We start from the raw sequence: 27,070 nt of genomic DNA on the forward strand, positions 1-27,070 counted from the left end.
AAAGCAAAGGACAAGATTCTGCTTTCAGGTAGACTATCAAATAAAAGCAAACACGGGTTTATGAACTCTGGATATAGTTCAATAAGGCTATTCTCACCAATTTTAATGGACTTCTGCATTCCAGCAGCATTTTGGCAATGAATTGCTCTGATGCTGGGGGTTCTTTTATAGGGCATTCTTATTCTTAAGCACACACCTGAATATCCTTTTCTAGCTCTCCTTAAATTGTCTTGAGACAAAAGACATTTGTTTTTATAAAGAACCAGACATCTGAAGTGATAGGTATTATTAAGTGATCGTTGCCAATCACCTTCGATCCCGGCAATAACTGTTTAAAAATCCCTTATGGCATATGCTCTCAAGATCCTGTGACAACACTGTAATGTAAATAGATGCTTTCAAGCTTTTATTTCATCCAGGCAAGAGTGGCTTGGCAAAATAAATAAATCAATTTTCTATACTATTTTATTTTCCAGATGACTGGGAACAGGCCAGGCACGACTCCCACAAAGCTGAACACCTGGGATAAAAGCACCAATTCAGCGAACCGCATTGATTTATCAGCAGTCTGACAGTAATAACACTCCTCAGAGAAAACCAAGCCATACATTCAGGACCTCCGACACCGTGTCCACCAGCTTTTTCTCACTGCTAATAACAGTAGAAAACTGGGCTTTTTAAATCACTGCCTAATGAATTGGGAATTGCCATATCGTTTTGTTGAGTAAATAGCCCTTGTTGCTTGCCTTCAAAACTGTAACATGTTCTAGCACTTGGCTATTAGCAATATCTGTAAAAATAACCAGCAAAATATACACTGGATGGTTTTGTCAGCAATGATGAAAACACTAGGTACGCAAGGAGGGCTTATTGCTCTCTGAATCATTCCAGCTCCCAGAACTGAGGGAAAGCAACATACCTCTGAAAAGATGGATTTTTATGCTCTAAAATGAAATGCTTCCCATTGTGATGTTGTAATGAGACTATTCCGGACCTGCTGTGCTCTCTCTGTTTACATTTATTACCTTATAGAATCCAATTATGAAAGTGAAGCTGATTCAAAATACATAGTACGGTGTTTAGTCTAAATGCTACAAGGAAGCCAGGACTTGAGGGAGAGGCAGGTTCTGGCTACTGCCCTCCCAAAGTGGGTGTGGATTAGCAAAGCTAACAAACACGTGTGTCTCTGCGCACACAAACAGCACATGTAATGTGGAATGTGGCCCAGCAGTGTTTTAGATCTTCCTGTTGCCATGTTATCTATCAGAGGCCAAGATTGTCCTACAGCAGCCCACAGCACCTCTACTGCTGATTTCTGTCTGCTGACACATTGCCATATGAATTATTCCACTGCTTTGCCTGCAGCTTCGGGATGCAATCAACAACTCTCCGTCAAGTGCATTTCGCAAACTCACTGTGGCTTTTGGAAATCAAAACCTGGCTCTCTGACTTATCTTCCTCATTTTACTGGTCATTTAGAGACACTGAATTCCTACCACAAAGATGTAACATGTTGATATACTGTGAAGACAGCCACCCTACAAATAAGTCTATGTATCGTTTCCTGCAGACAGCTTTAAACAGGTCTCTGCAGTCTCTTTTGTGGTTTTAAACTCTGCCCAGCATTTAGTAGCTTCTGCTTTAGTACTGCTATGAAGTATCTTTAAGGAGGAGAAAAACACTGTAATTTTTCTTCTGACCAGTGTTTTGTAGGTTCTCTGAGTGGTGTTTGGAGCACGAGCCAGGGCTACCTGTGCCAAACATGCACCTTCCCAACTGGAGTAAAGCAGGGTTTAAGTCTCAACAGTGGTCAGAGCCCTCAGGGGCCCTTGCTCTAGGACTTACTCAGCATCCAGGGTCTCCAGAGTGACTTCCAAAGATGAGGAAGTGGCTTTACAGCCACAACTCTTTATCCCCAGCTCTCCCTTGTTTGCAGCAGCCCCCCCTGTAACAGACTGGGTATAATGGTCTGCAGAGATCACCAGGGTAATTCACTTTCCTGATCCACTGGGCTATCAAAATACTACAACAGGCAGAAAATATGCAAGTCTTCAACCTCATGTTTTGCTAAGATGTTTTGTGTTGTGTTTTTTTAACCTTGATTAAATATTGTGTCGTCAGCAGCTCAGACCATTCCTGATCCCGGTGAATGTGCTACTGGTTTCCAAGAGAAAAGGTATTTACACCATAATGTGCAGAGTGGAAATTTTCTATTGGATAGTAAATTTATCAAAAAGTAAGATGAAAGTAAATTGATCTTTAGGGAACTGGAAACACCCATCAATTATGACTGAATTTAGTGAAGTGTTAAATCCAAAAGACATAGAATTGAAAGTTTAGAAAAACTCAATGCATTTAATTTCTGTTTGATCCAAAACAAGTTTTGTCTGGGTTTCCTTCCTGCTCTAAAAAAAATGGTAAGTTTCAGTTCGGCCCAATCTTTCCTGCCTTTTCCCCTCCCTAGCCAAGACTTGTTGGTGTGATCCCCAAACTGGAAGTCCAGAGCCCACCCAAGTTTGTCAGGCTCACAGCTCAAAACATTCTACAGAAATTATTTCAGTTGCACCAGATCAATGCTGGATTTCTGCAGCTAGAACAGAGCAGAACTGCATATCACACATATCCGTGCATGAAATACAGAGGCTTTAATCCCGTGTTTCCTACTGCTACATAACTCCAATCATTGACAATTAACTCCAAACAGAGGACCTGTAAAAGCTAAACATGTAAATGGCTGTGTCTTTATTTTGGCTTTTGTGTATGGTTTTCTCCTAGCTTTTTCTGCATTGCTCTGTCTTACAGCTGTGCCTATATATGGGCTTCTCTTGGCCTGAAAATGAGGTTTTTTCCCCCCAAAAGACAGTAGACAAAGCCCTTGGAATGTACAGAGGAGATGGAATAGAAGAGTACTGTGATAGCAGAGTTTGTATTGTGTGCAGACAATGTATTTAAGCATATTTTTTTATACTGGAGCATATGAGTTTTTTTGGTTTTGGTTTGGTTTTTTGGTTTGTTTTTGGTTTTTTTACACTGTGACCACAAACAGAGATTGAAACCCTCCTTGACCATTTCTCTTCTAATCATTGTATTATAGTGCAAGTTCTGTGAATGAACAAGACAACATACAAAAGGTTGGGGTTTTTTTTAATCTTAATTCCTAAGAGTATTCCCCTCTACACAATTTTCGTTCCCTGCATTTCCTCCTGTGCTGTATTGGCCACTTTTGTGACTGCCCAAGGTCCATTTGAAAAAAAAAAAAACAAACAAGTGACATACCAATGACAGTACACAATGGCAGTAGTACAAAGGGCTAAATCAGTTTTTCATCCAGGTATGCTCTGTTTTAAAACTGTTCACCAAAAATAGGACGAGCATGGAAATGTGTTTGGTTTTACACTTTTGAATGGGAGATAGGAGTGTTATGTGTTGAGGGAGCCTTGATTATCCCCCAAGATCCTCTGTGGATAACCTGCATCCCATGCTTTAACTGGTGGATGAGGCTTGTGGTGAAGCAGTTTGCCTTCTTCATGGCACAGGAGGTTTGGAGCACTGAATTTACAATGCTGCATTGGGGATGGGCTTTTCTTCTGTTTTTGATGAAAAATCCCCACAAAGTACAGATGTGTTCTGTTGCCATCGGTATCCATTCTTTTTGTTTGATTCAAAGTGTTTTTCTTGGTACTGAATGCAGCAAATGTACTGAATAAGAAATGCTCAAATGAATCTTTAAACAATCTCTTCCTGTCCTCAGTCTTTTGAAGCTTGAAGATCTTGCAGTTTATTTATGGGCTAGTATATAGCAGCTATTACAATATTTTTTTTTCTGGACAGCATCATTTTGTCAACAGTATGAAATGTTAATTGAATGAAATGTGAGTTATAAAAATAGGTAATGTAGCAAGAATGTCTTTGCCAGTAAGTAGTAAAATAATTTAGCTTTGTTGGTTTTTTCCCCCCTCAAATAAATAAGAAATCTTAATTTCCTAAAAGGACTTTGTTAAAATTATTCTTTTGCCATGGATTATAAACAACAGCATAACAATTGAGGTTCCCTATCAGTGCTACTGTTGCAATTACACAAGCAGAGCTTTACTCCTATGAAGGACCTGCTGTCCGTGTCAGGGGTGCTGAGGTAATGCGCAGGAAATATTTCTGTGTTGAGGGTTATACCCAGAGAATAAAAGTACTGAGTCTTGCCAGCAGAAAGAGAACTTCTGGAATTCAGTACAGCCAATGCAGAACCAGGCTCAGAAACTGGTTTTGGCTCTGGGATGGTTTCGGTCCACAGCAGGTCAAAAGTGGTGGGTTTTTAACTAATTCTTCTATGAAAGCTTCATTACTGTTACACTTTTATCTGAAAATGATAAAGTAAGTCCAGAAACGTCACAGCTCAATCTCAGCTCCATCATAGGGATGCAATCCTGTAGCGCTCGTTTTCAAGGTTAGAGCTAATTCTGTGGTGATTTAACAGACTGCCAGCTGTGTTGCATAGGTGCGTAGATGTGGAAAAATAACTAGAGCAATTATATGCTGAAAATTAAAGATTGGAATTTAGATGAGAAAGGTTTTTCATCCCATTTCAATAAACCTTCTTCCCTTTGTATCCTTTAAAATCATGTAGCAAGGCATACATAAAAGAAAGCTTTCTTGCTACTTTGTGAAACACAGAGGTTATTGACATTTATCATTCGTGACAGAATAATAAATTAGGTCATTTTGGCACTGGCTTACATCATGTTTGCCTTTAAAAATATTTTCATTATATCTGTGTTATGCTTGGCTGACTCCATGTAGTATGTCATGGATAGTTATTGCTATAATTGCCCTTGTTCACACAATTTTCCTTCTCAATAATCCCATATGTTCTTGGAATTCAGAGGCCGTATTTCATCTTGTCAAGGATGATTACAACACTGAATGTACCACTGACATCAGCATCTTCACCAGGTGCTGACACATGGCAGAAACATTGAGTCATAAGGGACTTCTGAGCACCGTTCAATGGATCTCTACCAAACACCTTCTTTGCCTGATGGTTCGTTTGCTCAGGGTTGTTCCCAAGAGAGCTGTTTTAGGCTGTCTCATTTACCTATGCCAAAGGCGACTGAAATTTTCTCTCACCCCTGTTATTTTCTGTTGTTATTGAATAAAATCAGGCTTGATTGGCCATTGTATATGTTCCTTTAAGCATTCTCCAAGCTAAGTATTTGCTGATATTTACTTTCAAACAGAGAATAAAGCATAAAACAGTTCAAGACAAAAAACCAAAAAATAACCAAACTGCAGCACGATTAGCAACTCTGCCATTGCAAAAACCTAGTTTTAGTTCATGCTCATAATATTCTGGAGGAAAATGCAGAATAAAACAAAGTCAGATTTTTACCCTCTAAAAGTATCTCAACATAAGCAAATATCAAATGCTTGTTGGAAAGCTTGGGCCTTATCTAGTAGGTTTTAGATGACTTAAAATTCATATTATATTGATTGTAGAATATATCCTTCAGGCATTTTTGTTTCAGATTCTGCACAGGTCAACTAAATGTGACTCTTCCATGATGTGATGTCTTCTCACTTAGCCAGTCTTGTACCCCAAATTTGTCATATTTTGCCATCTCCAAAAGGAAATTAAAAAATGAGGGGAGAATACATGAGCATGTGTGCATAGAGGAAAAAAAGGCAAAGCTCAGTCCTCCCACCAACCTGTGGGCCATTCACCCTCTGTATTGGTGACTCTGTGGGAGGCTTTAGGTTCTGAAGCTTAGCAACTATGAATATTTGCTTTCTGCAGCAGCAACAAAGAGCATAATTAATTAAAAAATTATCTGTGGTGAGCAGAATATTGTGCATTTAGATTGTATACTATGCATTAAAATCTCTAATGTGTAGTCAATAGCACATACTGCATGTTTACCTGTCAAACCAACATAAAGCATGCAAAAAGTACCCCAGAATTAGTCTTTAAAAACCAGGCTATCCATTATTTGGTATTCTGCTGCTTATAGCCTCTTCAGGAGTGAGCTTCTCCCAGCTGGAACCAGAGATAGCCTCACGGGAGGTGGAATTTGCATCACCTAAACCGTGCAGGGGAGAGCACAGCAGCTGTTTCTCCAGCCCAGCTGCAGAGCCTTTGTCTCCTGTCTGCACTGTGCAGTTGCTGCTTCTTTCCATCTCAAGGTACTTCCTCTCCCTCACACCCACTAAGGAAAATGAATAACCACAGAAAAAGTCAGGTCTGTACATTTGTCGTGGACAAAAAGCCACCCCAGTGCAGCAGTGTGGGGTTTTCTTCTTTTTTTTTCCAGTAGGGGAGCAGGAATCACCCGGAGTGTCACAAATCTGCATTTCTACATTCAGTTCTACGATGTAGATGGAAAAAAAACACGTGAAAGATTCTGGTTGTCAGAAGGCACTTCTGTCAGATTCAGTTATTATTTTACCCTTGCTGAATAGTCTGCCTCAGACACCCAGTGCAGGATACATTTGTGCTGCAAAAGAGAAAAACTCATGCTATGCTCTGCTGTCTTAAGGGCAGAGATTATCTGGATCAGAGGAGCTACTTTGGAGCGTTTCAGTGGACAGAAAGGGTAATAGTTGGGCCACAAAATCAAAAAAGTCACTTCTATGAATAACTTCTCTTTGAATCTACAGCAGTTCAAATCGAACAAACGTCTGAAATCACACTTACAGTCTAGGCTATCATCAGCCCAGACCCCTGAAAGGACTGGGTACCACAAGCCCAGGCACTGAGGAGCCTGAAGCCCAGCACTTGCTGCCTTGTGCAATTACAGTTTTGTTCTGGAGCTCGGGCTGGCTGGCAGAGCTCAGAGAGGTCTCACAAAGTGCCCACACGTGCTGGAGAGACTTGCTTAAGGCAGCTGTAAGAAAGCTTGAGGCAGGGACAGCACCTTTAGTCCTGCTTCAAGGACTGCGTGCAGCAGCTGTGCATTCAGGCTGCAGCGAGGCTCCCCACGTGGAGCAGGCTGGAATCCACCTGCAGAGCTCACGTGTGTCTGCAAACTCCCTGAAACACCTTCCTGTCCTTCGCCTGCAGCTCTCACATCAACCGTAGCTCATAATGGCCACCAACAAAACACTTCGCAGAGCAACTTTTAGTAACGTCTTCTCGTTAAGAAAATGTTTGGTCCTGTGAACGTCTAACTGCAAGAAAGACACAGTCCCTTCTGGCTGTGCATCAGTACAGTAATTTAACAAGGAAAGATAGATAATCTTCTTCCTCCATACCAGAGCTTTTCATTTAACAGAGCTATTTTTTCAGATAACAGTCTCAGTAACGACACCACAAGAAATGCACACGGGAAGCTCAAAACAGCTAAGCTCTACTTTGTGTACTATAATTTGTGAGACGTTGCACCTTCCCAAAGAGAAAGGAAGAACTTAGAGCTGTGGCCCCTTGTTTTCACTGCATAAATAGACAGCATCCTGGCTTTTTAGCAATTTGAAGCCTGAATTTCTAATCTGACCATTGAGTAAACAATTTTAATAATTTTTAAACATTTTCAGTTCATGACATTTATTTTTAGTTCATGACATTTAAAAGCATTATTTTTAAAAGCACATTTCAAACTCTCAAATTCCAGTTTTCTATTTGGCAATTAACTCTCTTAAGGTGCATCACTACCACTAGGTGCCTCCCACAACCCTTTAAGAACAATTTTATTTTTCGTCACTTGTGTAGTCATTCCCCTAACTTCCCTGTTTCACCTATCTGGCATTATCTATTCAAATGAAACTACAACAGATGTCACAAAATATAGGCAATTGCCTCCTACATGGTCTACAGGTACTGCTGCTTTTGTAGTATTAACTTTTGGGACTGGCACAGGGAAGAGGTTATGTTACCTCCACTTCTACCTTCTGCTTTCTCTCCCTACAGATGGTGGGTTTTATAAAATGAAAGTGATCGCAAGTCAAACTGTGTTCATCTGGGATGTGAAAGGCAAGCTGGGCTTCATTCATGGCAATCAAATATGTTCACAGGTCTTGCTCCCTTCTTCATCCTTTTAAGCTGATTACTTCCCTTCCCTTCCCTTCCCTTCCCTTCCCTTCCCTTCCCTTCCCTTCCCTTCCCTTCCCATAAATACCTCTTCAGTTCATTTAACTCCTCAGGCATTTCTTACTTGCTCTTGCCAGAACTTACATCAGGTACTGTAAATGTTCCTTTCTGCAATCTGCATTTTCCTTTTCTCCTGTAACATGGGCATGTGACATTTCTCTGCCTGGCTGTGCGGACTGAGGTTCTATGAAAAACAGAAATTTGTGGCTATCTATAAAGCCTGGGGGGTAAGTAGCTTATTTGTAAACACTCATTTACAGAAATCCATCCTTGGCTGGGAGTTTTTCTGAAAACATCCTCTCCAGACACTCTGTGAAACAGATCCTGAAGTGCTGTGAATTAGCAGCAATTGAGTTATGGAGCTGGGGCCACCTGAGGGCCTGTCTCTGCCTGACTTCTGCAGCAGCTAAAACTGACCCCAGCCCTCCTGAGGGCTCTGATCCTGCTCCTTACCTCCCCTCTACTTTTTGGCTCATGTTCTGAGAGCCTCCTGCTTCCTTTGGGCTGGCTTGGTGTTTGGAACAGCAGCTGCTGGCTGAACACCACCTCTTGCTGCCTTATTTACTTTTATGCTCTGAACTTGGCATGTGAGGGGTTTGGGGACTCTTAAGATGCCAGTTTCTACAGAAGGTATTTCTCCCACATGGATAGATCAAGGGCACAAACGTAGAAGCAGCTGGTTGGAATTTCTAACAATAAGTAATGGTTGTAATTGTTTGCCCCTCAAGTGTGAACCCAGGTCTCTGCTCTCAGCACAGGCAAGGGAAGAGGAATAAATTCCCATGATGGAGGTTATTTCACCCTTTACCACTCAAACCCAGCAGAGTACTGTGGGAATGTGACCTTGACCAGGTCCTGTTTTACACCCTTGACTTGAGGCAGCCTTTGCTGGATGCTTCTTGCCACTGCTTTCCAACTTAATTTCTCTGCTATCTCGTAACCTGCAAAGGTGCAGCACATAAAGGATTTATCTGAATAAGGAAACAATTGATCCTAAAATTCATGACATCTGGATAAACCCTGCCTCAGATGTGCACAGCTGTAATTTGCTGTATTTCCATCCAACTCACAGCCCGTTCCCAGGCAGGGATTCCTTCCCAAGCCTGCCTTGTTCCTACTGTAGGTCAGCAGTCTCCATGGAAACCCAAACTGAAAGCAGCACTTAAAATAGATTTTCTTATTAATAATTTCATTGGCATTCAAGAGAAACAAAGAGGCCCTTACTGAGGGTTATGTCAGGGCTCCTCTGACATAAGCTACCACAAAGGCAGCTTTAATTAGCCATTTGCCCCGGCCAGCACCTCCAATCTCTGGTTGGACTCAATTGCCTCCAAGTGCTACCACAGCCCCTGACTCTCCTGGTTGCCTGTTGGTTCTCTGTGTGCCTCCGCCAGTAAGGAATTAAGTTTCAGTGCTCTAGGAGCCAAGCACCACAATAATAAGCATGACAGGAGTGTCTTGATGGATTACTGGATGACGAATGCAGTAAATCCCAATGCATCTCAGTCAAAAATTCATTCACTTCTCTTTAGCAACTGAAGACACCAGGAACTTTAAAGACAGAACAGTAAACTGTGCCCTAATCTGTGAGAAATGTTCTCTTGAGCACTTCTATGTGCAGTATTTACAGTGTTTACATGCTATTCATTATTATTATAAATACAAATAGTACTCTTGATGACAGCAAAAGTTTTGGTATTAACAGCAGTAAACTTTGGATCAGACCTTGACCCACACTAGTATGACCAGAAAAAGCCAATTTTCAATAAAGAAGGGAAAGAAAACACTTTCAAACAAGTCAACATAGCAGCCAGAAATGAAGAAGATAAAGGGCTTTTGTTTTTGTCTTTTCTATAAAGTATCTATTTTGAAACATCATAAAATTCAGAACAATATTTTTTAAAAATCCTCACAATTTACCAGACATTCTATTATTTAGTGTTCCTGGAAAAAGACAGTCCTGGTTTATGATCCAAATTACAGATAAGAAATGGCAGCAAAGCAAATAGAACAAGAAATGTTATTTTATATAAGGAAAGTGGCAGAAAGAGCATGTGTTTGTTATCTTGCTCAGAGCAGCCCAGTTCTCTGTCAGAAAAGGCAACATTTATGATCACCCTCATGAGGAAAAGTAGATAAAAGAGAAAAATAAGAAATGAAAGGTGGCTGGGGGGAAAGGAATACTTTTCCCTCCCTTCTATTTGGAAGGCCAGACTGAGGGAAGGGCCAGCACGTTTCATTTTCTGTAAGCACAGGTTTACTCAAGGAGCTGAGGAGGCTCTTTCCCTTCCCTCTCTCCCAAGGATTGCTGCCTGGAGAAGGGTGAATCCTTCGAGTCCTGTAATGCTGAAACAGGTACAGGCAACTCAAGTCCACTATCCAGACTGGAGCAGTAGCACGTGAACCTGCTAATAAGCAGAGGGCAGTGCTAGATACAGGCGTGAGCACCATGCCAGTATTGGGGCTAGGATAGAACTGAATCCTTTGGATAAACTGAAAATTTGCCTATAACTTTGACTGAAAGCTTTGATTGCATGAAAAAGCTTGTATACCTATTGGTCTTGACCAGGGTACTCGTCCTGTGTAAGTCACTCTACTCAGGCCAAAAGGTGCCCATCACTCATTTTCAGGTGAGACCAAACTGGTCGTGGACTCCAACTACAGGAAAACACCAAAGAGGCAAAAGTTGCCTTTTGTTCTCCTCTGGATAAATAAATTCTATGAGACAAATGGACTGTAACAACTTAAATGTTTAACATTGTTACACTGGTTCCCTTTTTTCGCTATTATATTTCTTCCTGATAAACCTGCAACATTTTTTTCCAAGCTTCTAATTACTGCCAGCTACAACATAGTAGAAGTTTCCCTTAGAATTTACACCCTTAGGATATTTGTTGCTGATGGAACCTTTTTCCTTACAGTTAAGAAGAAGAATTAAAGCCTTACATCCAGCTGAACAGAAATGAGTCATATGCATTGCTGTCAGAGTCTGTCTTAGGAGTGATTGGTGGCTACCGTTCCTTTCCTTCTCATTCAGGCAGAAATCATTAGAAAAGATTTAATCAAGAAAGAGTAATGAACTTGATAGAAGCTGGCCAGACAAATGAGAAAATCGCTTGACTTCTGCTAAATACACTGGATTTTTTGAGTTAGGCCCTACATTTTTTATTGAGTTAATGTAACCTCAGCTCTCTATTTCAGTTGAACTCCTGTTTCCCAGCTATTAGTCAAATTCCAAGCCAGCTGCTCTTTAGAGATTTCTGTATGCACACAGGTATATATCAGTATGTCTATACACCTTAAACTTATGATCTGAAAATCTGAGCTGTTTTGGCTATCTTGTATTTTCATTACTTTTAATTTTCTTGTCTCATTTATCTTCCAGTTAAGCAAAGGACAGTGAAGCAGAAAAAACACAAGTTGCTATCAGGCTGTCGTAATTTGATTTGGACTGTTTACAGGACAGGAACTTTCAGGATTGAATGATTTTTCTCACAGAAAGGCTACAGACATTTTGAACACATGTAATCATTGACATTATTCAAAGATAAAAATATTGTAATTAATAGTATGCGACAAATAATAGAAACAAGTGAATACCATCCCATTTTAGTAGATAAGCCCTCCAATTTGAAGCCTAATGGAGTAAATTTGTTGAAAGACTTCCAATCATTTCAGTAGGATTTATGTCATATCTTATTCTGGAACTGGCTGACACATTGACATTCATTAACTCCTTCAGAGTAACTACTGGTGTTCAGACTGTCTGCTGAAATCTTGTCACAAATGCTCACAGTTTGCCATTCCCACATCATTTTTAGTGGTATGAGTCAGGTGGCAGTGATTAACCGCAAAAATATTGAAGTCTTACAAAAATGGAATGTTGCAATAGGTTATACATAGTGCCAGCTAGAAAACATTTAGTCACTTGTTGGGTCTGTTTCCTCATTTGATAGAACTCATGATGAACTAGAAATGTGTGCATCAAAATTGGCTTCTGGCAAAAAGAAAGCAGTACTGGAATAAATCACCCCCACGCTTTCATGCCTACTTTTTGTGTTTAGGTCAAACACTCAGACGTTCTTGGGGAACCAACACAGGTACAGACCCTCTTCAATCAAAGTTTGCTGCTGAATTCAAGTAAATAATGTGCTACTCTTCTGTTCAAATTGTTCATCTTGGGATATATTTGTGGTTCACTGGTTACCAGCAAGGAGTCCTGAGCAAAACATTACTGTTTAAGACAGCAGTTTACAGTACATGCCATTTCACTTCAATAAAGAAAAAATACAAGGTCTTTCTACAGAAATGTAATTTCAGAATGGAAATGTAAGAGGAAGAAAAATATTTGTGGAAATCAAAAACAGATACTGTGTCTTCAGAGTATTTCTATCCCATATATGAAAAGAATTCCATTCTCTATCTCAATACTGTCTTTTCACATCTCCTGGTGTGAATCTTATTCCAAATCTGTGCCACACTGATCCATCATCTCCCTAATGAATACATAAGGGACATTTCCAGGAGAAATGGAAACAGTGAGGTGAAAAAACTAATGTTTTGTAGCCAGGTATGTCTCTGAAGTGCAACCTCTCCCTCATACTGCATTCCATGATGAAGAAAATTGTGTTTCAGGGAAAATGCCCTAACTTAAAACAAAACAACACAAGGTACACAGCAGTCCAGTATTAGAGTAGCAGTGGAGATTTTTCAACCCATTAAAGAAGTCCTTGATTTCCATCTCTGTTATAAACTAAAGAAGTTGGAAAAGAAGTAAATGCTCTATGTTACCCTGCAAACGCAAGTGTACCAAGATGCAACCTAGACTTAAAAAAGCCAAGTGAAGGTGCCCCATCAATCCTACAAAACTCTTTTAGAGGAAAAGCAGAACTCTGCAAACAGCCAAATGTTAAAAGAACAATCTAAAACCTGTTATCGAGGCAAAGAACAAGCAGATCTCACATCCCTGACAGTTTGGCTCGATGCCCTTCTCCCAGGCAGGCAGCACCACGGCGAGCTGTAGCTGTGCTGGCTTTGGCTCTTTCAGCTGCTCCAAGCAGTGCAGTGGGTGGAGCACAGGACCCAGCCTGGTCTGCTCTGGAGCACTGAAAGCTGCTCAGTGCTGGGCATGAAGAGCTCATGCCTTTAAACGAGACATGAATGGGGGACAGTGTCGGCTGGTGGCACTGGACAGACTCAGGAGCACAGGAGCTGTCACACACCACAGGCAGAGCATTTCCTTTCTGGCCTGATTATTTTCCTGCAGGTACTTCCCATTTCAGAACAATATGTGAGCAAAGAATCATTCTTCATTTGCACAAGGATAAAAGGCATTGGATTACTTTCTCTGTGCACTAATGGGACCCTATTCCATAAACACCATGAGTACTTTTGTGGTTTTTGCTTAACCTGAATTCAAGCCTAACCTACGCAGACTTTTATAATATGCTGCTGAGTACTTAAGCTGTATGTTTAAGTAGCCTGCTTCCATTTTTTTCATGCCATTGCACTAAGCACCACAAGGTCTAAAGGATTTGAACGGCTAAATCCTCCTTTCATAAGGGACTGGGCAGCTGGAAGGGCAAGTAGTAAAAGGCATTGAACAGGCCTTAAAGTCTAAACCATGTAGGCACAGACATTAAAACATCTTTAACTCCTCAAATGTGAATGGAGACCCAGAAAAATATTCAAATAGCAGCTATGTCCAATTACTTTCAAAAATGTTTTTGAAGATACAGCTATGTGGGTTCAGTCCCATGTCACTAGTGATGTGACTTAGACTCCTAAATCAGCTAGAAGCTTTCAAAAACACAATTTACAATAATATTGGGAGGGACACTTCTAACGTAGCAGTTATTACTTATTTAAACTTTTAATGTGTTATGTCTTTACACAGTTGCAGACAGCTATTTCTTGGCAACAATAGACTTCTCTTTACCAGAGATTTCAGTGCAATACTTCTTTAGTATTTGAATTTTAGTCTCTGAAACAATAATGGTCTAAATTATTTCAGTATTCTCTTTGCATCCCTGCGGAAGGAAAAGAAATCTCACTCAAGTCAAAATGTTTTTATTGTCCATTGATCTATATAATCAAAACCTACAGCAACTAATTTCCCAAATTAAACTAATAAATTAAGATTGCTTCACTAGGAACCTGACTAAGGCGAAAAACAGGCACTAAGGGAAAGAGATTTACTGAGATGAAAGAAATCTCCATTTTAGCTGCACTTTCATAGCTCCTTTGGTCAGGATTAGCTGGCAGTTATCAGAGTCCAGGATGAAGATACATAATGTTTAGAAATGGCACCTAAGCTATTATTCCAGAGAACAGCAGAGTGCGTTATTAATCTTGGGTTCTTAGACCAACTAAATTGCTGTCAGTAAATCAGTAATTATTTATGGAGCTTCTTTACAGTGAGTAATTAAAGGACTGAAATTATTTATCTCATAGTTGCTCTGCAGAGTAAATTCAATAATTACTTTTTGCTAGTGTGTAGTGTATGAGGGCGCACTTGCTTGGGGAACTTCTGTTGTCACATCGTGCACAATGGTACCTTGTATTCTTGTGTTCAGCACAGCATTTTGAGTGAGTGTCAACCAGACCCTGTTCATGTGAATTCAGCTCCTCTTTGCATGAACTCAGTGGAACTGATACATACAGAAACCTGGGGGTCCCACCAAGAAATCTTGTGCACAACAAAATCTGGTTTACAGCTTTCCCTGTTCAGCCATCATCACCTACGTCTGTGCTTGCAACATGTCCAGGGCTGGAGCCAGTTCCTAGTGAGATGGGTGGATTTTCCATCTCTATTTACTTACCCCTAGCAGCAGCCAGAACAAAATTGAAGGGTCTGTTAATTTGACAAACTTGCCACATACAGGATTAAATCCATAGCTCTTGAACAGTGTGAAGAATGAATTGTCCATACTGCCCACAGGTTCCCAGGTTACCGATCCCCTGCAAGTCAGAGAACTAAAAATAATGTGAAATTCAGCAGGGTTCAATACCTCTACTTTTAATGTTATAGCATTAAAAGCAACTTCTACATTTGAGCAGATATATTTAATAAGGAAAACTCCAGACTGCCAAAGGCTGAAGGGGATAAAAAAATGGAATTCTGGGGGGCAGATGAATTAAAAAGACTGTATCAAGAACCTGTAATTAGAATCTGCAACAATTCAGACAGTAAAGATGACCTTTTTTTGCAATATCAATATTGTTGCTGTTTCATAGGAAATAAAATCATATCAGAGCTGCCCTTGCTGAAGGAGGTCTAAACTGGTGTGCTGTTATTGTTCACATACCTGGATACCCTCAGACCCAGGACAGGGAGAACAGCATTGTTGTGCTACAGGTGTGTGCAATAGAAGTATTGGCCTGATCCTATTTTTGTGCTTTTTAAAAAAAAAAAAAAAATTTTCTAATTACAAAAGAACAGTCTGGAGACTGTATAGACATGAAGTAAATCAAAATCCATAGTGAAACTAATGGAATGTCTGGAATAATATCTAAATTACCAGTAGGAAAGACTGTTCAAGTACAGTGAACTCCTAAGAGTTTCTCTGCAGAAAGCAGAACATACTGGAGGCTTTGCAGATATGGACAAGCACCTTAGAACAGTCTCTCTAAAACCCCTGCAAGCTTTAAGTTAAAGAGACTCCCTGTTGTCCTTCTTTTCAGACATACAGTTTACTGCAGTGAAAAGAGGCCAGGAACTCCTGAGGAGAGCCTGCCAGGACCCGGAATTGCTGCAGGAACTGACTCCTGCCATTTGCTTGGATTTTGCTGCTCATTGAGAAGAAAGTATTAGAAGGCATTAGTTCTGCCCTGCAGTCATGAAAGCTGTTTTGCAGCCAGGATTTAGGAAACCAGCAGCATCTTGCAGAAGCCAAGCTGGCATAGCTCTTGGGAAGTCTTCCTGAAGGCCATCTACATGAATGGGGAGGGAGGGACAAAATCATCTGGATCTGATTAAATATTTTAGATGTGCCATAATTGAATAAACCTGACAGAACGCAGCACGTGAACAGTTCTGCTCTGTGCAAAATCCTCCGTGTGCCTGTTAAACATTTAAACACTGTGTACTTTTCATTTACATTTAAATTAAACTGGAGTCATTCAGTTCTCAGGCAAACACCCATGGAAGTTGTTGAAAGAGTTTGCAGCACTTTCAAGTGGAAGGCAATCATAGCATCACCTTGCACAAGTACTCCATGTTCCTGGGAACGGCAGCCGACTGTGATTTCTTCAGAGCTCTAATTGGTGTGCCCTTGCCTCTATTATTTCATTTTGCTCAGCATGAGCATAACCAGATGCTGGGTTTTCAGAACAGAAAAAAGTGATGCTTTAGATGTGTGAAAGTGAAGGGTTGGAAACATGATAAAACCAGTTCCCCCAGGAACTGGAGAGAGATCAGATGAGAGAGACTAAAGGAAAGCTAAACGATACATGTGAGACTATTGTCGTTGAGGCTGCATACAAACCTCGGGAACTGGAGTACACCTCAGTCCGAACTGACTTGAATTTACAATTCCTTACAAACTGGGAACTCAAATGGGGCTAAAAATGGGATTAAAAAATCACTTCAGTTGTGTTCAAGGCAGGAAGGTCCATTTCCACATAAAAAGAAGCTTCCAAATGGCTCCACATTGAGAATAAAGTGAGGAACCAGTGAGGTGTCACACAGGAAGGTTTGCAAACACCACCAAAATGGAACCTACTCACAGAAATATGTTTGGGGCTAACAGGAGGTAAAGCAGGAATCGAACCCCCTTGAATTGATCTACTGTTGGCTATACCCTGCTATGAAGAGCAACACATCCATGTTTCCAGGAGAGGTAATCTCAGTTACCTACAAGTGTGGTCCCTGAGCTCTCAGGATGCCATCAACCAGGACCATGGACTTCTGGACACTTCCTACTTAACCTTTTATTTCTATGCTGCCATGTGCATTCACTGCATGGTTTCGGCAGCTCCAGGAAACACAGAACGTTCAAAGTAGGTAGATAACATCCACGTCTATCTGCAATTCAGAGCAGGAGCTGCAGCCCGAGGGCTGTGTGGCCTGGAGGGACATGTTGCTCTCTGACCCTGAACAAATCTCTTGTCTTTCAGCTACCAGGAAGCAAGAGAAATCTGTGGACACGTTTAGCAGCCAGTCCACATTCTGCATATATTCACCTTCAGGGCTGCGGCTAAATCCAGGGTCATAGTTAAATTCAGATGGCACAGCAAGAGGAAAACGAGAAAATGTGTATAATTACCAGCTATTTTAATGAGCATTTCTGGCCATAAATCTAATCAAAAGAATTATAAATACTGGGGAATTTGCATAGCAGAAAAAAGAATGATTAAATGTAAATGGTGCCAAAATCCTACCTGCTGCTGAGAGCAAAGAGCTGCAGACAAACCAGCTGCTGTGATCCCTGGGCCTGCTTTTATCTTATAACTCAAGGTCTTAGATGCACTGAAGCATCTCATGTTGGCTCAGGCTATGCAGTTAACTAATTTAACTGACATTTTATCCTAATTTCTTTGGTACAAGATCAGCCCCTTTTGTTCCTCTGTGCCATCTGCGAGTACAAAACATTATCTTGTCTTAATTTAAATTATTATAACTAGCCCGTTCCAGGTATAAATTCTGGCAAGATTTCAGACCTTTGCAGAAGGCCAGTACTACACTTGTGGCCAAGTTAATCCCCACTTAAACTTTGTGAAGTTCTGAATTTGATTTAACTGAGGCACAGAATCTGTTACAGCTTCTGTTCGAAGTAGATTGCATGGGATTCTGTGCTGCTGCTGCTGCTTCAATGAACTCTTCTCTCCTGCCTGTGGACCTGTCCATAGCTAAACATCCATTCTTGAACAGAAATCTAGAGGTTTTATGAAAATTCTTATTCATGTCACATAAGGCAGAAAGATCCAAGCAAGAAATAAAATCTGGTGGTAGATGACTTGCAACGTGCCTGATTAGATAAATTGCTTGAACTACTATGATTACCAAATAAACCCATGCACAATTCCAAGTTTACTTTCAGACAAACAGCCAAGGGCTATCTATAATCAACATCCTGAGTTATTCAGCAAGTTCCAAACTGATCTGTTCAGCACTTTCTACAAAGAACATTATCGTGCTATCTAAGCCATATTCTTTAGTTTTCAGTCCTAAAGCTATTTTCCTTCCAAATATAATTGTCTCTGTTATAAGGGTTCCCCTCTGTCTCTCCATCTGTAATTATAGTGTAATAAAATGTATTTTATTTGATCAAGAAACACACTTTTCTGTGTACTTGCAAACAGGGAAGGAATGTTATTCCCAGCTGCATTACATCCAAAAACAAAAAACATCAAAAAAAGCAAAGCATCAAACCCTTTCATTTTGTGTCTGATTTTTTTATAAGCTAAATCTACACATTTCTTAGTTTAAAATTGTAACTATTTGCATGCGTAGGTACCTATGCAACCAAGTGCACATTTTAACCTAAATAATCAGGAAGTGGTCACAAGTCAGCAAAGCATTTTTAAATAGAGAACAAAAGAACTTTGACAGAGGAGAGGCAAAGGATCCAGGGAAATGCATAGGACGGAGGAGACGCAGAGCTGGATGTGGTATGAAGGAAGGAAGGGCCTTACTACAATCTTGGACAAATATTTGGCAACAAACCCAATACTCTGCAAGCCCATACAGCGAGGAAAAGCACGATACTAAACACTCAGCGCTGTATTATGATTAAAGAAACAAAATTGTATTTCTACAAGCTGCTTGACAAGGTAAAAAGAAGTTTGTCATCTCAAAAATATGAACTTACCCCAAGACAAATCAGCTGAGGAAAAAGAGCAACCAAAATCAATTTTCTGATGGACAGAAAGACAATGTGTTTATGATCTGGCAATTTTGTTCTCCCACCGTAAATTATCCATAATCCTCCCCCCACCTTTCAAGATCAACGGAAGCTTTTTATTTTACAGAGATTTGTTTTTATACTCAGTCTCCTGTCAAGAGAGGCACCTCTAGCTCTGACAAACATCTCCAGGCCTCCCTAATCAGTGACTTTGTTTTCTTTACAGCAAATTTAATACAAAGGTTGTAGGGACAGTCATGGAGACTGATGACCCCCATTTAATGACAAATAGGAACAACACTGGGAGTCTCAGCAGAGGCTGCTCCTCGCTGATTAAACAACATGCTCCAAGCCCAGCTGAGACGGCTCATTTGTGAGAGTGAGATGGGAATTCAGCTTTCATGTCCAGTTAGTCTTTGGTGTGTCTACCGAGCCTCAAAGCACAGGCTCCAATTAGTGACATCAATCATCTACGCCAAAACTATTATCTCACAACGACCCCCTCATTTTTGATCAACCACAGAACAGTCCTAGCTAGGAGCAAATAGATTGTCCTTTTCACATTTGGAGTATGACTTCAAAATAATATTTGTTGTAGGCAAGAAATATTTTTGACAGATATATTTGATAAATGGTCTGAGGGAAAAAAAAAGGTTGAAATATTAAGAAAAGTGCTGGACGTATTAATTAAAATGGGCTTTGATTTATATAACCATTACCTATGAAACAAATGTGTGTAATGAGGAAAGATAAAAATAGAGTGAACACCATATGATAAAGCTGAAAGACTGCTGTAATGATGGGCTAGAACACCTATAGGTAGCTGAGCCCAAAGAACTGGATGTCTTTTGTTTATCAACATGCTTTTGAACAATTTTAGAAAGAACAGAACTGAAGATTAAACAAAAAAAAATTTGTGCATATTCCTCAGTGTTTTTTAAAAGCTTTGAACACAGGCATGAGTTTGTTACTGCAAATTTGTGCCATCATTTCTTTGTAGGCCAGCCAGGAGAAACACTTCGTGATGTGGACTTACAGTAAAAAGCCTGAGTGTGTACTACCAAAAACCCAAGAAACCTGAAATCACAACTGTGCAGGTTATCTAAAGAAACAAGAACAGTGTGTTTCTGGAAACAATGGGGAGTATTCTCTCCTGATTTTCTAGTGTATTCCAAAATGTTCCTCTGAACTCTTTAATTTTGAGACACCAAGCCTCTCCCCCTTCCCCACTTCCACTCACCTGCAGGGACATGTCTGCCAGCACATTTGTCTCAGGGAGAAAGCTTCCCTGCTCATGAAGGATTTAGCATCTCTTCTTTGTTTTTCTACTAAAACCAAAATGCCCCATCTCCTGGGTTCTCATTGATCTTATTTTTGAAATAATGCATTCACACATTAAATACTTTGAAATAATCTAAATGCAGACCCCTTTGGCTTTCTTGTTCTACTTTTTTAATAACTACAAATATTAATAGGTGCACTTTAATCTCTCTCATGAGCTCCTAGAGCATGAAACAGAACTCTACCAGAATTCCCTGAGACAGTTGTTAGGCCTCAAAAATGGAAACCTCGCTGGATCTTGGCTGAAAGTCTGGCATTATTCTGCTACATGATGCTGTGGGGAATGCCAGATGATGTTCCTCCTGCCTACTCAGTCTTAACCTTCAGGTCTCCTGCACAGCACTGAATCTGTGCTCTTCCCTTAACAGCAGAAGGGCTCATAATCATGTTAGAAAGTGAGGGCTGAGAAAGCCCATTGTAAAGCACAAACCACCACTCACTGCTGCAAATCATCTCCTGGTAACTAATGCAAATGAGTCCCCAAAGATGTATTTACTGAACCAGACAGCTGTACATGAAAAGAAATAGCAGCTTACAGCTTCTGCCCGTAGGTGACGGTAAAAATGAGTTGCTTTTCATAATTATAGCAGTGCAGATTTAAAAGAGAGGAGAAGAAAAAATTTCTTTGCTAAGGTTTAAAACCAGTGACTCTGTCCCATCATGACACTTGGCAATAGGCTGGACTAACCAGAAGTGTTACCTAATTAATCTGTGATGCCAATCTGTACCGATGGCATTTCTTAAAACAGACAGGGTTATCAAAATGTAGTTCTGCAAATCAGTGTATTTAAAAAATGGCAAAATAAAGTCACTGATTAAACATAAAGTGATTAGGCCTGTGCCTGCACGCAGCGTTCCTGCAGCAGGAATGGCTTACAGACACTGTGGTGCATTGCAGCCTCGTGTTTTGAGACAGTGCAGCTCAAAGCAAACTCTGCTTGAGGCCTTTTCCATCCCCAAAACGAAGTGCAAGGAGGCACACGGGGAAGGAGCCTTTGCTCTCTGTGCATCCATCTCTGCTTGCTCTGTGTCAGATCACTCGAGCCCAGTGGACTGAACTCTCTGTGTGTCACTTGGGCTGCTGCAGCTCCACTGCCTGCTACAGAGAAGATGCAGCTGTTCACCCTTTTACAGGGACTAAGTTTCCAAAGGTGGAAAAGTCATGTTTTGCTGGAAATAAACTTGACAATGTTAATCTTAGTAAAATGCATAAGGGCTGAATAATAAAGAATTGCATATGTCATTGTTTTATCACCAATATAATGATCATAAATTATTTTCATTTATCTTTTAAAAGTGCTTTTCAGCTTCTTGGCCTCCAAAGTGTTCTATAATCACTGATTGTGATTCTGAATTTATGAAGCATTTAAACTAATGTGCAGCTTTTGGCACATTTAAGCTCACCTGGAATGGGCACAGACATTTTGCACATGGTTAATTTGCACTGAGGCTGATGCCTTGCTGGATTAGGCTGAAAACCTTCAGTGCCTGAGATCATTTGACTGCTGCTAAATGCTGAACAGGATAAAGAGGCTGTGGAAAAAGAATGGAAATGGGATGATGCACAGGACTGGATAATGCTCTGTATTTCTCAACTAAGGTTTCGCTGGATTTTTCCTTACGAGCTTTCTACACAAACTCTCACATCTCTGAGCCTATTCTTTGCAGGAACCTGGCAGGATGAGCAATGCAAGGCCTTTAAGATGTCTGTGTCAAACAGTGCAGAAAGCTTCCAGACTCACACAGTTTAGAAGAACAAATAAACCACCTACCCAATACACAATAGCTCCACTAACTTGGAGAGCAAATTGCAAAAACAATTATTTGATATAAATATTTAATATCCTTAATGCTTCCAACACTTCCAACATGTCCAACATTCACTCATTCTTTTTTTTTCTCTTCAACTCTTGGCTTCTGCAAATGCTAAAAACCAGCTGTGAATCATGATTACATCAAATTATTTTACTGAGTAAACACTGGGTCAATCCATTTTCCAAACATGTCAACAGAAATTTTTCACATTTCTTTTATAGAGTACAAGGCTGATTCTAAAGCAATTATAGTCATGACAACCATGGTCCAAATGTATGTCATATTTTTCTTTACATTTTTAGCATTAGTTTGACTGAAAAAGTCTGAAAAATCCCCAAGGCAACTTCAAATACTCCTCTTCTGACCTTATTTTGCCAAACTTCATTAAAACCAGAAAGCAAACTGTTACTTATTTCCATACTGGTTTTAGTTCCTGTCATGTACTAACTGACAGACAAAAGGAAGTTGATTCTTTAGGAGTCATAAATCCCAACTCCCTTCATCAATGAGTGCTTCAAAGTCTAGCAGCTGGTTTGAGAGCAGATTTAGGAGGAGTGATAAAGGTTTTGTGTCATTTACATTTTAATATCAGGTTTGTCCACTAAATTGTGGAGATCCATTCTCTGCACTACCTCTGTAACTGGTCTTCCTTTTCTTTTCCTCACTTGTTTCCATTCAAGTCCATTGCAATCCTCCTGACTTCACTAGCAGAAAAAGAATGGGCTTTTAATCTATAGGATGGTAAGTCTGTAAGTCCCCGTCTCTGAGCACAGCAGGTGGTAAATAATTTCTGAGTTCCTTGGTGAGAAATATTGCTCATAAAAACCAAGGTGGAAATCCTGAGGACACCTGAAGATGTTTTTCAATAGGAGGATTTTGCTGGTGGACGTCTCCAAGACAGATGTCCAAATTTGGTGCTCTGAGCCATACAGATGGCAGCGCCTGCAGGTGCAAGGAATTGTTTCTTTACTAATGCATGTCTGGATGTAGAATTGTGCCTTTATCTATAATCTAAGTAATGTCTTCTGAAAACACACTGAGGAAACCAGATCTACTTACTGTAGGAGTAATTGGTATGCATTATAAAGAAAAAAAAGAACAAAACCCATTTCAAATATAATTTCAACTATCTTCTAGCTCTTGCCTTAGGGAAAGAAAATTCTAAGACTTACTTGCAATCTCTTATTTTGAAGAACATTTCATTTTGGTTTCAAAATTATTGGCAGCCCATTTTAATCTGGTGGGCTCCCAGGTGTACTCCTAAAATAAGTTACATTAGAAACAGCCAGGAAACCGCATTTTGTATGTTCCAGTAGAGAGAAATGGATGGAAAATTTCCAGAGGCCTCATTTCTCACATTTTCATATTTGAAAATTCATAACTTTTTACAACTTTATAAGCATTTAATTTGGTTTTGACCATTGTTTAATAAGTTTAATTACTCTTTTCTATTATTTTCAGCCTTTTGTCCGTATCTTAAACTTCTGAAGTCCAATTTAATCCATTATAAACCCAGCTACCTTGGCATTTTAAGCTTTATGCTTTGTATGATAAAACCAGCAAAATGCCTGGGATAAGGATCATCTTTCTGTAATGGGTAGGAACTGGCCTCTCCTACACTAATCCTGGGAGAATAGGAGAATCTCTCAAACAATTCCCTTCTAAATTAGGTCTTCTAGCATACAAATCTTTATTTAAGAATATACAGTCAAATTTCTTACCTTTATCCATTGGGGGCTGAACTCTCTATTGCTTCTTTAGAGACCTTTAGGATATAGCTGTCTTTTATATAAAATCCCTTTCTCACTATGTTGGCCATTTAAGAGGATCAGGAAAAAGCAACAAATAATTTACTCCCACTTTAATGCTCCTTCAGATGGTCAGAAAAGAGTTTCAGTGCAAAATACAATCAGATATATTGCTAGTACCTGGTAGCATATCATGAAGGGAGACATATCTAAGATTAAAAATAATAATCATAAAAATCATCCATGGAAAAGAATCCATCTAAAGTTGTTATTCAGTGGCTGGCAGAGAAAATGCATTCTCTACCTGAGACTAGTAATGAGTCATCCAAGCAACTTGAAATGAAAAGCATATCGAAGGGATATTAAAAATAAAAGGATTTGGAATCCAAAAATAAATAAATATGATGATTTCAGGCAGGTAAATACTTCAGGAGATTACTGAAAAAGATGGGATTAATATCAATCTTATCTCCAAAGCAGAGGACTTAAAAGTACATCTAGCAATCTGCTGGTGCTATTGGTATAAAAATGCTTGCTAGATGGCAGACAGGGGATTCAAAACAGACCTATTTATTTCCCCCCTCCCCCCCACCCCAGATAAAGAAGGTCTGAAAATAAACAAGAATAACTCAGTGTGTGAAAACATGGACTGGCAGAAAGGTAAAAACAAAATAGAATTCAAGTCTCCGTGACAGATCTATCTGTATGCAGGCTTCATTTCACACACTTTCAGAAATTAAGATTAAGGTGTGGGATGCAGGGTCACAGCACTCTGGGTGCTTTGAAGCAATATATTGAATTACAGTGTAGCTCAGATTCCTCCAGAGACAAGAGATAAAGTCATCTTCAAAAACTAGAAAGGACATATGAGAAATGCAGGCTAAAGAAATCATAAGATAACTAGGGAAAAAATGTAAAGGTAAAAAGAAGCAGCTGTTGGAGAATATTAATGTGTCCATTCTACCATCCCCAGGAGCCACAAGATCCTGACTCACTTCACCAGGGAGTTGGGGTATGTCAATCAATCCCAGAAACAAATCCAGACCCCCAACATCACAGGCTTCTATCCCACGGCTCTAGGTCCAGGACAATTCTTACACTGAAGAAAATTAGATACCCAATCATAGGAAAACTAATCAAGATAATGAGAATGACTGATAACTAAGAGAACAGAGCTGCCTTTCTGAGACTGCAGAAATCCAAGATCACTTCATGGGATTAAGGCCAAATTTGCAAACCTCTGGGTACCTAAAGGCGAACATTCCTGTCTCTCTGGGTTTGCAGGAGCTCCCAGGCAAGTCAGGCAGACAGAATGTCAGTCAGGGAGGAGTCAGAACCTGCTGGCACACTTCGGCACTTGGCAAAAGTCAGCGAGGTCTGTCTGAGCCTTCAGATGCTGAATGCTCTGCAAATCTGAGCCAAGCACTGCTTGCTAAGGCCGAGACGAGCCAGAATGACGGGAAAGCCAAACCCGCTACATCCTCCAGCCTTACACTGTTTGAATTTCACCCACAGAGCTGGATGCTTCATGTTATTTTGAGCGATGCCAGATCTAGAGCTGCTCTGTGTTGCAGCAGCAGCCTGAAATAATCCCACAGTGCAGCTAAATCTGGTTCATTTTATAAAACTTGTGGCAGCAAAGTGAGTAGTGTGGTGCCCCCGGAAGGTTTTCAGTAATACAGACCAGTTCCACATCTAGAACAGCACATAAGCATTTGCAACAGGCAGGTGCAGTCTCAGTGGAGAAACAGATAACAGCGACATCAGTGCAACACAAAAACCATCTGTCCATTGTCCATATACTGTTACTATTCCACATGAATCTGTTTAAACACAGGTCTGTTATGTTGATTCCCTCCCAGACCTCCAGCCAAAATAATCAAAAATTGTGATTTTTGTGATTTGTCTTTTTACGAATTAGCTATACCCTTTGAGATGTTCTTACATGCATTAAGATCCTATCTGTACAGAACATATATATCACTCTATGACAGAGAGTGGTAATTTATTGCAAATTGGGAAAAAGGGTAGCTAACATCTTAAAATAACAATTTCTGCAGAAGGCCTTCTAATCAATGTCAAAATCCATGCACTTGAGGTATCCTTGAGGAATTCAATGTGCTTTTTGTACTAATGATATTTTTTTCTGTAAAGTTAATGTAATAATTTTCACATCATTTTAATGTGTTGGTACTGCTTATTAAAGCAAAGATTAAGTTGCCAGATGATAGCATGCTATTAAATATAAAAAAAAAAAAGAAGAAGAAGAAAAAAAGAAAAGAAATTAACTATTTGGACACTAACTAGGCATAATTAATGGCTATCTGAAGTGGATTTCCAAGGAATAGTACACAGCTTGTTGACAGCAGGACAAAAAATTCCATGGGAGCAAATATGCCAAATTGCATTTGAAGGTCTATAGAGATTTGTATGAAATATACATAAGAATCGTGTAATGCATATCTGACCTTCCAACTCTTGTGGCTGCACCCTGATCTATCTGTACATGATATCAAATGATATATCAACAAGTGCTAAAGGCTGCTAAGCAACAGGGAGAAGAAAAAAAAGTACAGGTTATTTGCACTATCTGAGAAAAGAACAGGGTAACACTTTTTTAGAAGACTTCATGATGTGCTTGTTAAAAACCAGTGACACTACAGCAATGCCCAATGGGTGTGTTTTTCAGCTCTATATTTAGAGAAAAAAACTGTGATATGATCTGCAGCCAGAAGTAAATGTCGAGAGAACTCACTGGGGGCTGGTTGGATGGGGCAGTGCCAGCACTTACTGGAGAAAGGAAGGAAATGGGTCCTCCAATTCTGCCTAAGCCCAAAGCATCCGTGACTCCAAACCCGAGTGCTCCTCTGTTATTGCCAGTGCAGCAGACAAGTGTAGGCACAGAGATCATACAATCAGTCAGGGCTGATTTGCAGAGCAGCCAGGTGTTAATCACACCTTTAATACAAACACAAAAATCATACAAATCGCTACCGATTTCACAGCTCTTCCCCCAACACCCCCCCCGTATTGTAAAATATAGGTAAAAATTACCCCAGTGAAGGTTTCTGGGACCAGGTTACTGTCAGTAGATAATAAAGAAAGCCAGGATTCAGGCCCTTGCTATCAAATGTACCAACAGAGAATTATTACATCTGCCAAGGTGACAGACAATTAGAAATGCTGGATGATTTTTTTGCACATGGATGATTTTCTTGTAGAAATTCACTTAAACAGAGCATTTCTTT

At 40.0% G+C, this 27,070-nt stretch overlaps 1 protein-coding gene and 2 long non-coding RNA genes across 4 annotated transcripts in view; 1 reads left to right on the forward strand and 2 right to left on the reverse strand.

Annotated features, from left to right (window-relative positions):
- Positions 1–5,172, forward strand: part of ADGRD1 (adhesion G protein-coupled receptor D1) — a 136,381-nt gene extending 131,209 nt beyond the window's left edge. For both annotated transcript variants that reach the window (XM_048322714.1, XM_048322715.1), the window contains one exon: positions 477–5,172. In XM_048322714.1, the coding sequence (XP_048178671.1) occupies positions 477–572 (96 nt within the window). In that variant the 3' untranslated portion in view covers positions 573–5,172. The remainder of the gene's footprint in view (positions 1–476) is intronic.
- LOC125335241 overlaps positions 1–27,070 on the reverse strand; it is a 208,245-nt gene that overhangs the window by 53,534 nt on the left and 127,641 nt on the right. The gene's annotated exons all lie outside the window — the stretch shown is intronic.
- LOC125335244 lies at positions 11,151–26,799 on the reverse strand. The gene is made up of 2 exons (XR_007207394.1): positions 26,614–26,799; positions 11,151–15,049 (listed from the first exon to the last, which is right to left on the reverse strand). It is a non-coding gene; the product is annotated as an uncharacterized LOC125335244 (long non-coding RNA).

This window comes from Corvus hawaiiensis, chromosome 18 (genome assembly GCF_020740725.1).
Source record: "Corvus hawaiiensis isolate bCorHaw1 chromosome 18, bCorHaw1.pri.cur, whole genome shotgun sequence".
NCBI classification, from domain to species: domain Eukaryota; kingdom Metazoa; phylum Chordata; class Aves; order Passeriformes; family Corvidae; genus Corvus; species Corvus hawaiiensis.